The sequence below is a fragment of the Lepus europaeus genome, chromosome 10 (assembly GCF_033115175.1).
Source record: "Lepus europaeus isolate LE1 chromosome 10, mLepTim1.pri, whole genome shotgun sequence".
Classification (NCBI taxonomy): domain Eukaryota; kingdom Metazoa; phylum Chordata; class Mammalia; order Lagomorpha; family Leporidae; genus Lepus; species Lepus europaeus.
In genome coordinates, this window is record NC_084836.1 from 46,485,149 (window position 1) to 46,498,699 (window position 13,551).

The 13,551-nt window shown below is 37.7% G+C and overlaps 1 protein-coding gene across 1 annotated transcript; it reads right to left on the minus strand.

Annotated features, from left to right (window-relative positions):
- Nucleotides 1–925: 925 nt before the first annotated feature.
- On the minus strand, nucleotides 926–4,510 carry ATXN7L3B (ataxin 7 like 3B). The gene has a single exon (XM_062203212.1). It carries the CDS (start codon nucleotides 4,213–4,215, stop codon nucleotides 3,922–3,924), a length of 294 nt encoding a protein of 97 aa, XP_062059196.1. The 5' UTR covers nucleotides 4,216–4,510; the 3' UTR covers nucleotides 926–3,921.
- Between the last annotated feature and the right edge of the window lie 9,041 nt (nucleotides 4,511–13,551).

The window sequence follows — 13,551 nt, forward strand, 5'->3', positions numbered from 1 at the left end:
TATTTGCTGCAGTAGCATTTGAACACTAGTTGATAGTAGACCCTTACAGTAAATTTCAATCAAGTAGTAGAAATCAGACTCAAGGCAAAATAATTAATGTTGGTAAAATTTCATTCCAAGAATTTCTATTATAGGTTTCATCATATCCTTTCCTTTCTTGTAAGACAATTTTTTATATTTTCCCAACTTACATCATCAATACATTGGCTATATCATGTTTGAACTGATAAGTGACATTTAAATGTAGTGCTCTTAGAAGAAAAGATGACCCAATGCTGTTACATTTCTGTAAGGTTCTTAAAGACATCTGGATGAGTCAGTTCTTCCTCTGGTCCCATTTCTATGACAATTTTTATTCTTACAAATATTTCTTCAAATCTGGAACTGTTTAATGAATTAGAACATTTAGCAATAAGGGGATTTTGATCAGCCCAAAGGAACATTATGTGTAATTTATATGAGGAAGTGCTCAAACTCAGGATTAGAAACTAGAAGAAACGACAAGCCTAAGAACTACTCTTGGGAGCAAAATGAAAAACCTAAAACATTGGATAAAATAGAAAATAATTAGGAGTAATTAGCTAAAAAGATTGCAAGAATGTATAAGTTAACATAAGTTCCACTCAAATTGAACAATCTTTAACAGTGGGCTTTTAGAGACTGGCCTAGATTACACTTAAATTATCCCTTTCTTACTTCATATGTAAGAAGGAAGGCTATATATAGTCATCTCTTTCCCTAGATGCAACAGGTAAATTTTTAGGACCTAGATTGTGAAATATGCTGAGGCAGAGTTCCTCTATCCTGATTAAAGTTTCATTAAGAAGAACTAAGGTTCAAGGGCAATGCAACATTTCTTTTACTATGTCAGTGCCTGAAAAACATGTACAATTTTAAAGGCTGAATATATAGAGTCCAAGTAAAGTCATTTTTTAAAATTTTGTTTATTATTACCATTTACCAATGGGGAGATGCAATTTATTTACAACAGCAGCCATAGGGGCAAAGGGAATACAGTTAGTCATCTATCTATACAGGATGGACTACTTATGCAAAAAAAAAAAAAAAAAAAAAAAAGTCTAAAAACCAAAGGACAGTGGTGAGCTTCACTACCCTCCCCCAATGTTCCCAGCATGTGATTATGCCAGGCAGTGGCCCCTGGGCATGCGGCGGTAGGAACAAATGTATGGAAGAAAAAAGCCACAAACCACAGATATTTTAAAGAACCCCTTTCCCCACTACACACACACACACACACACCCATTCAGATACATAATAGGATTATAGGGTGATCAATACACTTAAAGAGAGGATAGGAATTTTGCTGTTAGAGGAAATGCAGAAAGGGAAAAAGTGTTCCTAACCACTGTGAACTATCATGGTTGGGAGCATTTTTCTCCCTAAAAAGGAGTTATGTACCCTCAGAGAATCTGTTGGACTAAGACCACCTTATACCCAGCAAGGACAGAAGGCTATTGCCCTAATGGTAGGATGATGGGAGAAGCAAAAAAGAACAAGAAGGTAATGCGAATAAACCATTAATCAAAGATACTTCTCACTGCCCGCTTTAATCAGAAGGGGAAAAAATGCCAAAATGGTAACAGTAATTATCAGAATTTTTTTATTGGAAGGGAGTGTAGGCCAAGGCCTTTCTTGCTTACCTTGATTCTACTGCCAAAACATTGTTTGGCGGTAGGGTAGTCTCAACTAGACCCTCCTTTCCCTCTGCATTCTTAGATGTCTACAAAAAGATAACCTAAGAACATTTTAGCTTCTGTTAAGATGTGACTTTTCATAAAGTTATCACTATTCTTGAATTTGAGCCCAATCTGTAATTAGGCCCCAACCCTAACAACAAGTCTAGGGGAAAAAGGCAATAATGGACAGTCTCAAAGCTCATCTCTATGGATTCTTTAACCCCCAAATGTGACTCTAATCAGTCCACACTATTAGTTCCTTCTGAGACAAAAAGTATACACACAAAGCAAGGGTTAGAGAAAGAGGATCAGGACCAACTCCAACCCGGTGTGTGTCCATCAGGCTCTACAACTCTTCTAATTAGGCTGGAAGAGTAAGAGGCAGTATTCAAGTGGAGGTGGGAAAATACAGCTCCACATGAAGACACAAAAGTGGAGCACACTAGCAACACCGTTGGTCCTACAGAGGACAATGCTTAGGCATATTACCTTTTAAATACAGAAATTTAAGTCACCATAACCACAGACAGGGAGCCATAAAAAAAGATTCTTTGAGCCTTTTACCAAAACAGAACAACAAGCAGCAAAAAACAAAACAACAACTCTACAGGAAAGTGTGCAGGCTTCATAAGCAGAATTAAAAGAGATGAACTGAAACCAGTCAAGGTGGAAGTTGGAATGGCAAGCAGCACCTGGGGACATGAGCTGCACCAGACAGGCAGTGAAGCAGGGAATAGGCAAACACAGGGCCAAGCCAGACAGATGAGGCTGGACCCCTTACTGGGTCACAGAATGAGGTAAGAAAACATTTCAAATAAAGCAGCACCGTTCCTGCTCGCCTCAGAGCTCCCATTTCTCTATGCTTCACAAACCTTCACTCAGGAAGTAAAGGGGAGGCTGGTTTTGATATGAGGTTCTTATTTCCTATCTCCTCCCTCACCCTGCCATTCCTTCAAGTCAGGAGATTCTACAGGTCCTTCTCTGACTTCCAATAACAAAAGAACTCATTGTCAAGAAGGCCCAAAGGGGAACAAGTGGAAAGGACTGTGCCTTTTGAGCAGTAAAAAAGGTGGTGATCTGCCTGTTAACTATAGCAGATCAGCTTATCAACCAAAAGAGGGACATTCAACAGGATTCTACACACAGGCATTTGAGAAATGACAGCCCCGCTCTAGCACTAACCCATTCATATTATTGAGGTCAGCTGGAAGAGGTCTCCTTTGGGCTCAGTTTTCAAGCCTCCTGTACAGCCAAGATGCTCCTATTTATAGTTCGGTCCTGCCCCTGTCAAAATGACCAAGTCATACCCATGGATTGGCTATGTAACCAGTAACTCAGAGTAGGAAATGACTGCCCCACCAAACTATGTCCATGGCAAAATGCATCCAGACATGAATCTTGCAGTTTGAGAGATGAAGCACATTTGCAGAGATCCCTGCAACCTCCCAAGGCAATCAAAACGGAATCCTCAGCCAGTCTGGACAAGTTGTCCCATTTGTGAAAACTAGGAAACCAGGTGGGAGAGCGAAATAGATGGTTCTGCGCAGCCAAAACTAGTCCTTGTCCCCAAGTCTGCTGAATTCACTGTAAACGCTGAACCTCTGGGAAACAGGTGGTTTTGACTTTTTCTTCTTGTTGGAGTCAAGGTCACAGTTTTCCTGTCAGATTCGAATGGAAATTCTCTTTTTTTTTTTTTCCAAGTTGAAGTTGTTAACATCCAGCTTTTATATGTGCCTTTTCATTTGTCTCAAAGAACCCCAACCAGAAGCTCAAAGATCAGCAGTCCCACTGAAGCCCACCAACTATGGCACACCCACCAGTAACGTCCAAACAGTCCACGAAGCCCTAGGCAGATGGAAAGGCCAAAGAACCAAAGGGCTCTATATACTGGGCACACACCTGCTCACCTGTGCACTGGGGGCAGCACAGTGATCCTGTACACATCCTGTGTGTCTGACATCAATAGGCGTTGCATGGTGCCCAAGGTGCGCCTCTCCTCCTGCCTCGGATTTCAGAGTGGGCGTCGAGGGTAACATACTTAAAAAAGAAAAAAAAAAAAAAGATCTGAATCACTCAATTCTCCACTTTAGGTTTTTAAATGCTGAGATCTTCAAAGGAAATTGGGACTTTCGTCTGATTTTCTTTCTGCTTAGCTTACTCCTCCACGCCACAGGACCAGTCTCTGTTACTGTCCTGGTCGCTCTCAGCCTCTCTCATGTTGCAACTACTGGAATTCCGGAGGTGAGCGCTGCAGCTGCTGATCGGGCCCATTCCCAGGTTCTCCAGGAAGGGAGCAGAGCGGGAGGCGGCACGCGCCTTTGTCTTCCACTGGCTGAATGCCAAACTCCTTCACGCTCCCAGTGTCTGCGAACTCCAGGTAAAAGTAGCCACACTTGACCGCCCGGTGCACCTCAAAGCAGAATCCCAAGCAAGAATCCTCTATCAGGTCTACGTAGATCTCCTGAGCGATGGCCTCCAGCTTGTTAGTATCCAGGTTGGCCAACGAAATTTCCTCCATTTTAACGTATAAACGACGGCGGAGAGGGCGTTCGTTTTACTCACGGCAGCGACACGTCGGGCTCCGCAGGCCGCGCCTAGGCCTGCCGCTCAGGGCCGTGTCCTCCGGCGGCGGGGACGGCGGCGTCCGCGGCGGCAGAAGGCACGGAAGCGGCGACGGCTCCGGAACGCCAAGTCCTTCAATTCGTTTGGCCGTGGCCGGGTTTCGGGGGACCTGAGATGCGCCTGACCCGCCGACTCACAGGCGAACGGCCTCAGAGCCTCAGCGAGCTGCCTGGGCCACTTCCGCTCGCCGGTCGGGCCTGGCCCCGCCTCCCCGTTTCCGCTCCTTAGTGCGCCTGCGCCGAGGCTCCGCGCAGACTCGCCGGGCCGTGCTGTCGCGCAGCTGCCCTGCCGGTGTGGAGTTAGGCAAACGGGTGGACGCTGCCTGTCGTTATCTTTGGTTTTAAAAAAGATTGCAAAGATGCTGTTATGTAATTTTATCTGTACGTTTAAACGTTCGCCAGCTTCACGCGAGCTTCATGGATCTCCTCCAAAAAGGGAAAAATATAATTACGTACACTAGTGTAGGACGATCAAAAATACCATTTTAATAGCAATTCCCTAGATAACGTTTGAAAACTTGATTTATGTGATTGACTTGTGATCATTTACAGGGCTGCCGCAGTTGTCATTTAAATCCACTAGATGGTGCAAGGAAACAGATTACAAGGTAGTTTATCTTTGAGTCTTGAACGGAAAAAAAAAACCTAGTAACTCGAGACTAAAGGCATAATTCATATATATTGATCAAATAAACCTAAAACATTTATCTCACTTGTAGGATTAGTCAGCGTGACCGTATAGAGATGATTACATACATCTCTGAACGAGTTCGAAGAGAAAATTTTGTATCTATTCTGTCTTGAAGAGAAGAAACCTGAAAGGCAGCTTTTCTTAAAGTTACGCAGGAGAAGAATTGGAGTTAAATTACCTGGGTTTACATCCAGAAGCTAAGGTTTAACTGTTTGATGTTAACATCTTTAAAAAACAAAACAAAAACGAACAAAAAAACTAGTCCTTATTTCATGGTTAAGATGAAAAAAACTCCCCTTTGTGACAGTGCCCTGCATGTAAGCAGTGGTTTTGTGAACGACAAGCTTGAGTTATGAATTTGAATTAAGAAAGTTACAATAGTATTTCCACTGTTCTGCTTTTGTTTTGTTCCCTACCACTACCACATACTTTGATATAATTTGAAATATAATGATTAAGCAGACAATTTCTTGAGTCAGACTGCCTCCTATGATTAGTTACTGTCCGTTTCCCATCACATAGGTTTGTCATGATATTTGAACGTGACAATAATTATGAATGTCTTCACACAGTACCTGACAAATAGTATTAATAGTGTGTGTTCTATGACATGCCTAGTTTGGTGAGAAAATACAGGTAGTAATACAAGAGTTTTCACTCCCTCCTTCCCCTACCTTCTCCACATTTAAATTGGGGCTTCTCAAACCATGCATCTGAATAACTAAGAGGCCCTTTAAAAAGTGTGTTATGGCTCATAGTTTGGGGGTGAGACCTGAGTTTCTACATTTCAAAAATACTTTGATGTGTGCTCATTATCACACTTTAAGTAGTAAATACTTGATAGTAGACAACTGTTCTTCATAGTGATTGACTTCCATAGAGTTTGTTCTTGGCTAATTATTGTGAGAATCTGCACTCTTGATTTTAGTAGAAGGGGATAAGGGATTGTTTTTTTCTACTCCTATATCTGCTTTCTACTGTGAGTGTTGGAACTGAAATCCCCAATTCCTGTAATAAACAAAGTCTTTAATATAATTAGCATTATGCATATGCTTAAATTTCTTATCAGTATTATATTTACTCTTAGACAAGAAACACTACCCTGACATAAAAAATTTGTACTAATACCAATTGTCACCTTATCACTTCTCTTGAAATTGTGTTATATAGCTAGATTATCTGACATTTTACTCAAATGTACTGAAATAATTTATGCTAAATCAGTTACATGCCATGAAAAAGGTTAAAAAAATCCTTAGGTCCTTAGGTTTTTTTTTCCCAATTAATATGAATGGAAGTAGTATTTAAACTTTTGGTACAAATTTTTTAAAATAGAAACTTCCCATTTCTAAGTCATCTTTTCCATATAAGTCAAGTAACCTGGGTTATTTCTTCATAGGTAAGTAATAGTGAAATGTTTGCCTTAAAATATATCGTGTACAGATTAAGTTGTTAAAAGAAATTACCTTAATTTGTGCACTAAATTTTAATTTCATGTTTTCTTTCAAATCAATAATTTTAATGTGTGCACTGGGAAAATCAGCTCTTTCAAGGAGGAACATATTTAATTTTAAAAAGCTTTTTATTTATTTATTTGACAGCAGAGAAAGATTAAGAGACAAAGATCTTCCATCTGCTCGTTTACTTCCCAAATTCCTGCAGCATCCAGGGCTAGGCCAGATTAAAGCCAAGAGCACAGAACCCAAACTGAATCCTCCCACATAGGTGTCTGGGAACTAAGTATTGGAGCAATCACCTGCTGCTTCCCAGGGTGAGCATTAGCGGGAAGCTGGAATCAAAAGCAGAGCCAAACTCAAACCCAGACACTTGAAAATGGAATGAGGAAGTCCCAAGGGGCTTCTCAACTGACCAAACACCTGCCTCAGGAATACAGACTTAACTTGTCATTTAAAGGTCTTAATTAATGACTACAATTCCACAAAACATGTTCTTAATAGTTGTATATTTCCTTGTGGTCACATAACAAAGATCCCTGAGATAGTCAGTGCATTAGAGATAAGACCTGGGAGTCAGGTGAGCTGCTGTGGTATTTATGCCACTAAACCTACCAGAAGCCCTTGGCCAAAATTGACTTTTGTAAAGAACACATAAGTGAAATTGATGCTTTGAAATTTGATTATTGTTTATTACCCTTGTTTATTACTCTTGAGGAACAGTGGTTTTCCTGTTTACCATTTGTTGAATTCTTTTTTTAGTGGAGCTTAAGCTTGTGACAGTAAAGTAAATTTGAAAGGAGTAGAGAGGGTGGGAGCAAGGGAGGGAAGGTGGTTGGGGTGGGAAGTATCATGATGTTCTTCAAACTGAATGTATGAAATACATGAAATTTGTTCCCTTTATATAATTTTAAAAATTCAAAAATTAGAACAGAAATAGGGACTCATTTTTTCACAGTGGTGCTTCCAGAACTAAACTTTTGTGATTTGAGGAATCAAAAGAAATAGATTGCACCCAGCTATAAGTTTAGTAAATTCTTATATACAGGTTCATGAATCCCACATTTTGGATTCTCAGCTGAATGTCAGAGTTTTTTTTTTTTTTTTTTTTTTTTTTTTTTACTACAAAACAATCTGCTCTGTTCCCTAGGGCACCTTGAAGCACACCAATATTTTAGTGTTGAAAGAAAGAATTTCTCAGCCACTGAATCCCAGCTGTGTGTTGTAATTAGCTTGCTTACCATCCAATGATGTATTATTTTAGTTAAAGAATTTAATTTATCTAGGGACTTTGACTCATATAAAGTCCATTTTCACTTATGTAATATTCATTAAAATTTTACTTGTTTTTCTTTTCTTACCCAGATATTTTAAGATAAATGAATATTAAATCAGAGAGGGAGGGAATATTTTGCCATACCATATTTTATAAACAGTATTTTCATCAGACTGTGGTTTATATTAGAAACAAACTATGGATTATTATGCTTGTTGTCAATAATTTGTGTAAAGAAATGTATGTATGTCATAACTCATTTGTAAATATTGGCACAAGCTCCTTGCTATGAAGTTTCTGTGGCTTAGTATTTCAAGAAAGTTTGTCCTCTGCTGAAATCTAATTTTCAGGAATTACATTTAAAAACGTCTCATGGTTCATTCACATGAGATTCAAATGTGCCATAATTTGATATTAGGATAGGGTATCATGTTAAAATCACAAAGTAGGTCTTTTTTTTAAACAGACAACTTCACTTTATTTTTTTCTTTTTTCTTTCTCTTCTTTTTTCATATTTGACAGATAGAGTTAGACAGTGAGAGAGAGAGACAAAGAGAAAGGTCTCCCCTCCGTTGATTCACTCCCCAAATGCCCACTATGGCTGGAGCTGCACTGATTCCAAGCCAGGAGCAAGGTGCCTCCTCCTGGTCTCCCATACAGGCGCAGGGGCCCAAGCACTTGGGCCATCCTCCACTGCCTTCTTGGGTCACAGCAGAAAGCTGGACTGGAAGAGGAGCAACCAGGACTAGAACCTGGCGCCCATTTGGGATGCTGGTGGCACAGGTGGAGGATTAACAAGTGAGCCATGGCACCGGTGGCCCAAGCAAAGTAGGTCTTTATTCCCATGATTATTGTGGATTACTCATAATAGCCAAGAGACAGAATGACATAAGTGTCCATCAATGTATGAATGATTATAGAAAATATAAATGTGAACAGTGATACTAGTTAGCCATAAAAATGATGAAATCTTGGTATTTGTGATAACATGAATGGTAATGGAGGTACTGGAGTTAGGGACAGAAACATAAGTACCATATATCCTAAAAAAGTTGATTTCATAGAAGTTAAAGTAGAAGGGTGATTATCAGAGGCTGGGAAGAGGAGAGGGGCAGGAAGGATAGGAAAGGTTGATTAAGAGATGTTAAATTAGATGGAACAAAATAGGTCCTGATTTTTTATTGCACAGTAGGGTGAATATATATAACACCAATGTACTGTATATTTCAAAATCACTAGAAATAAATTTAATTGCTTAATCACAAAGAAATAATAAATATTTGAAGTGACAGATGGGCTTACTTTGATTTGAACTTTGTACAATGCCAACTTGATTTAAAACATCATGCTATTTCATAAATATATTCAAATTTTATGTCAGTTAAGACAAAGTAAAAAACTGCCATGGTTAAAACAAGCTTATGGTTTGAATATGCCCTACTAGATTGTGAAATCAAGATATTTATTACAATTCTGGATTATGCTCTACTAAAGGGAACGGCACAGTAATTCTAAACTAGATGCATTTAGCAAAGTAGAATACTATACTAATCTAAAATAAGAACTTTAGCAGTTGATTGGATTAGTCTGCTTTTCATTACATTAACAAAAATACCGGAGGGAAGCTTCTTAGGAAGATAAAGTTTTATTTTGGCTTGTAGTTTGGAGGTTCACAGTCCAAGATGGGTTTGTCTACTCCATTGCTTTTGGTCAGAGGATGGTGGATGGGCAATTCCTTGGTAAACCAGGAAGCAGAGAGATGCAGAGAACAGATTCTATCTACCCTCTGTGTGTTTCTTCTAATGTCATCGTGATTTGATCATGGAGCTCTACCATAATAACCCAACCCAATCCAATCACTTCCCTAAAGTCCTACCATCAGACATTGGAGATTAAGTCACCAGCCTAAACCATGAACTACTAACATTAATTTATTGACCATTAGCATTAGACTTTGGAAATTAATGTATACATGAGTATGGGGAGCCAGATCATTTTCAAACCATATATTGGTATAATAAAGTAAAATTTAAAAGCTGATCTATAAAAGTACCAATTCTTCACAACTTTTGAATCTATGAAAGGGCTTCTGATCTTGGAATTATTTCCACATATTCGTATGTACAGACATCTGTTTCAGAAAACATTTTAAAATATTTATGACACCCTGGAAATTATAAGCTGTTTCTTAAATAAAAATGAGATAATGGTTTATGGCCCCTCCCTATGTAGGAAAGTCTACATGGTAGCGCAGAAAAAAGGCATGTGTATATCCTCTATGTAGATATAAGAATGAGGTCAGAAAGACATAACTTTGAACCATGCACATAATCTATTATTAGGCATTATGGATATATGAATAATAAAAAGACTTAAAAACCATTATCTTGAAGGAATTTTAAGCTTATAAAAGGATTGCAAGAATATAACTAACAATTTCTATATATTTACTTTTTTACTCAAATTTAAACACATTACTTTTTTCCACTTATATTTTATCTCTGTTTTCTCCCCCTGAGGTTTGCTTATCATGAACAAATTTGAGCCATTATTTTCCCTTATCTAGTTGACAGTAGGTTGTAGAAATCATGCCCTATTTCAGCCTGTGAGTGCCCTAAAATCAAGGTGCTCTCTTCTACCGCCACCATACATTTGCCATATTTTAGAATTTAAACAGTTTATATATTCAGTAATACTATTGTCTAATACAGAACACTTATTCAAGAGTTGCCAGTTATTCAAATACTATGTTATCATTTTTTTCTCAATCCAACTAGGGTTATATATTTCATTTACTTATTTCTATGCACTCTAATATTGAATAGTTACATAGCAGAGAAATTTAGAAAATAAAACTATAATGTATATAATGTGAAAGAAATTTAATTGCAATTTAATACAGACAAAATAAAAATATTTTAAAAGACATTCTATTTACCTAATTAAGGCCAATAATAAAAATGTATCTTAGTAGATTAGGATAATAGAGCAATGTAATGTGAAAACAAAGACGATTCTGAAGAAAATGTTCACCAGTCACCAGGGATATTTCAGGCATGGGTATCTTCTGCTATTTCTGTTATAACAGTTCTTAAATGTATTTAATATAGCATGTTGATTCCTATTCTTTCCCTCCTAACCAGCGTTCTTTAGGAGCTCTTGATACTGCTAATTATGATTTTTACGAACAATGCTTTTCAAAAACAACAAAGCCCAACATTGGTGAGGTAAACTGCTGATTGGTTCTCTCTTGAATAGCAAACTGTGTCTCATAGTTCCTAGTGCATGTCAGAAAAAGAAGATGGCATGGGGCATCTGCACAGAGAAATCACAGAGAAATTCACTTGTGCGGCAAACTAAAATACTAGTTTGATTTCTGATAAAAAAAAAAGTCAGACTGGAGCTATTAATTGAGTTGGTGAACTATCCAAATAATTGTTGGCAGAGTTAAGTCTAAATGCCAAGATTTGTGACTTCTAAATCACTGTTATGTAGTGGTTTCTCCATGTAATATTTTTATTGTATTATCTTTCATAATGACTATTTTCTATAGTGCACTTGAAGAAACATTTTCGAATCAGCACTAACATATAACACATCAAAATCTTCCTGTTGGGTCTGGCTCTGTGGCCTAGCTGGTAAAGCTGCTGTCTGCAGAGTCGGCATCCCATATGGGCGCCAGATTGAGTCCCGGGTGCTCCACTTATGATCCAGCTCTTTGCTATGGTCTGGGAAAGCAGCAGAAGATGGCCCAAGTCCTTGAGCTCCTGCACCAGGGTGGGAGACCTGGAAGAAGCTCCTGGCTCCTGGCTTTAGATGGGTGCAGCTCTGGCCATTACAGCCATCTGGGAAATGAACCAGCAGATGGAAGACCTCTCTCTCTCTGCCTCTGCCTCTGCCTCTCTGTAAGTCTGCTTTTCAAATAAATAAATAAATCTTAAAAAAAACCACCTTCCTCTCAGTGTAGAATATACCAGTGATTGAAGACATATAACCTACTTATGCATTCTTTGCCTAAATTTGTTCTCTAATTTTTTTCATACTAAGAATTAACAAATCATCTATTTTTCTAAAAAGAACATAAACTTAATTTAGAAGTATTCCTACAGTTTTAAGAATTATATCATCATACAGAATTGCTGGCCTCCCCCAGATTACATGTTTATAACTTTTTTCCTTATTTATTTATTTATATAAAAGGAGTACCTGAAATGTAATGTACTGAAGGGAAATACACATTTTGAGATTAGATGATTGTTTACAGCCCTTATCTCTTCTGTTGAGGGACAGTGGTTTTTTTTCTTTTTTGTTTGTTTATACCATTTGTTGAACTCTATTACTAAGTATAGGGTTAACTATACAATTGTTAAGTAAACTGAAAATAGATCTGTAAAAATTAGAGTGGGAATGTGAGAGGAAGGAGGAGGAAGGGTTGGAGCATGGATGGGAAGGAGAGTAGGGGGGAAGTGTCACTATGTTCCTAAATCTGTATATATGAAGTACATGAACCTTGTGTAACTTAAATAATTTTTTAAAAAGGAGTGAATTTCATGTATTTTATATTTACTGATTTAAGAACATAATGATACTTCCTATACTTTCAATTTACTTTATAATCACAAGCTTAATCCTCCACTAAATAAAGAATTCAACAAGTAGTAAATAAAAAGACTTTTAAACCAAATTAGTTTATTATAGCTGGGTGCAAAATTAAGCTTGTTTCTATCTTTCTTTTTCCATAGCGCTTTGCCTTCAAGTTATAAAGAATTCATGTAATTGATGAAGATAGTCTTTTCTGAATTGACTAATGTCCATTGTGTTTGCTTCTGTTTGTCTTCTCCCATCAAGAGCTGTCTCATATTTTCTTAAGTCAAGCTGTTAAACTGGTGGGTGGGATGCTTTTACTTCTTGTATTCCACAGACAGGCATCTGGCAAATGCCACCAAGAGAAAGATAAATTTTCTTTTAAAAATCTTGGTAAATGCAAAACTAGGAGCAAGTTTAGGTACTAACTTGAAAGTAAGTATCTCAGACTTTCTATTAATCACAGACTTTTTTTTTTTTTTTTTTTTTTTTTGTATTAAAGCAACTCTGGTTTCTCTTTTTAGGACTTCATGTAATTTTCCCTCTCTTCCCTTCACTTATGCTGCACCTGCTTTTCATTTTTCTGTTCTCAAAGGAATTCCAGAATCTTGATTTGGCCCCATGCTCAGAGATTGTTACTTGCCATCTAGTCTCACTATTTGTATATCATAAGATATTCTTCTTCGTTATCTTGTTCTAATGTTACCAATCCTCTGTTTTATTCATGCTAACATTTTTTTCTACTCATTATCTTAGTCAGTCCCCACTGCTATTAAGGATTTATTTTAGTTAACTGTGGGTAAATCTGCAATTTAGCCTTAGGGCTATTTCTCTCACTTTTGTGTTTGTGCAGCTCTCATTTACTTAATGTGCTAGACTGTATTTTGTGGGAAAAATTATCTTGTTTCTTACTAATTTACATGTCGTATCACATGTGATAACTCTGTATGATAGTATTTAAATTTTGGGGTATCCAGGAAAAGAATGAACATCACCAAAGACCTCATCTCATCTTGGAAAGAGGTGACTGTGTTTCTGTTGTACTTAAGATTGTTGTATCATATTAGTCAGGATTATGACTGTATTATTGTCCTTACTGAACATTATGTATACTTTAAAGACATGCAAAGGAGTGCCAAATTGACACAGACTGGACTCATGATGGTTAATTTTATGTATCAGCTTAACTGGGCCAGCAGATTTGCAGATATTTGGTTAAATATTATTT

Excerpts from the sequence above, each read along its gene's own strand:
- ATXN7L3B (XM_062203212.1), bottom strand. The coding sequence starts at position 4,215 with ATGGAGGAAATTTCGTTGGCCAACCTGGATACTAACAAGCTGGAGGCC.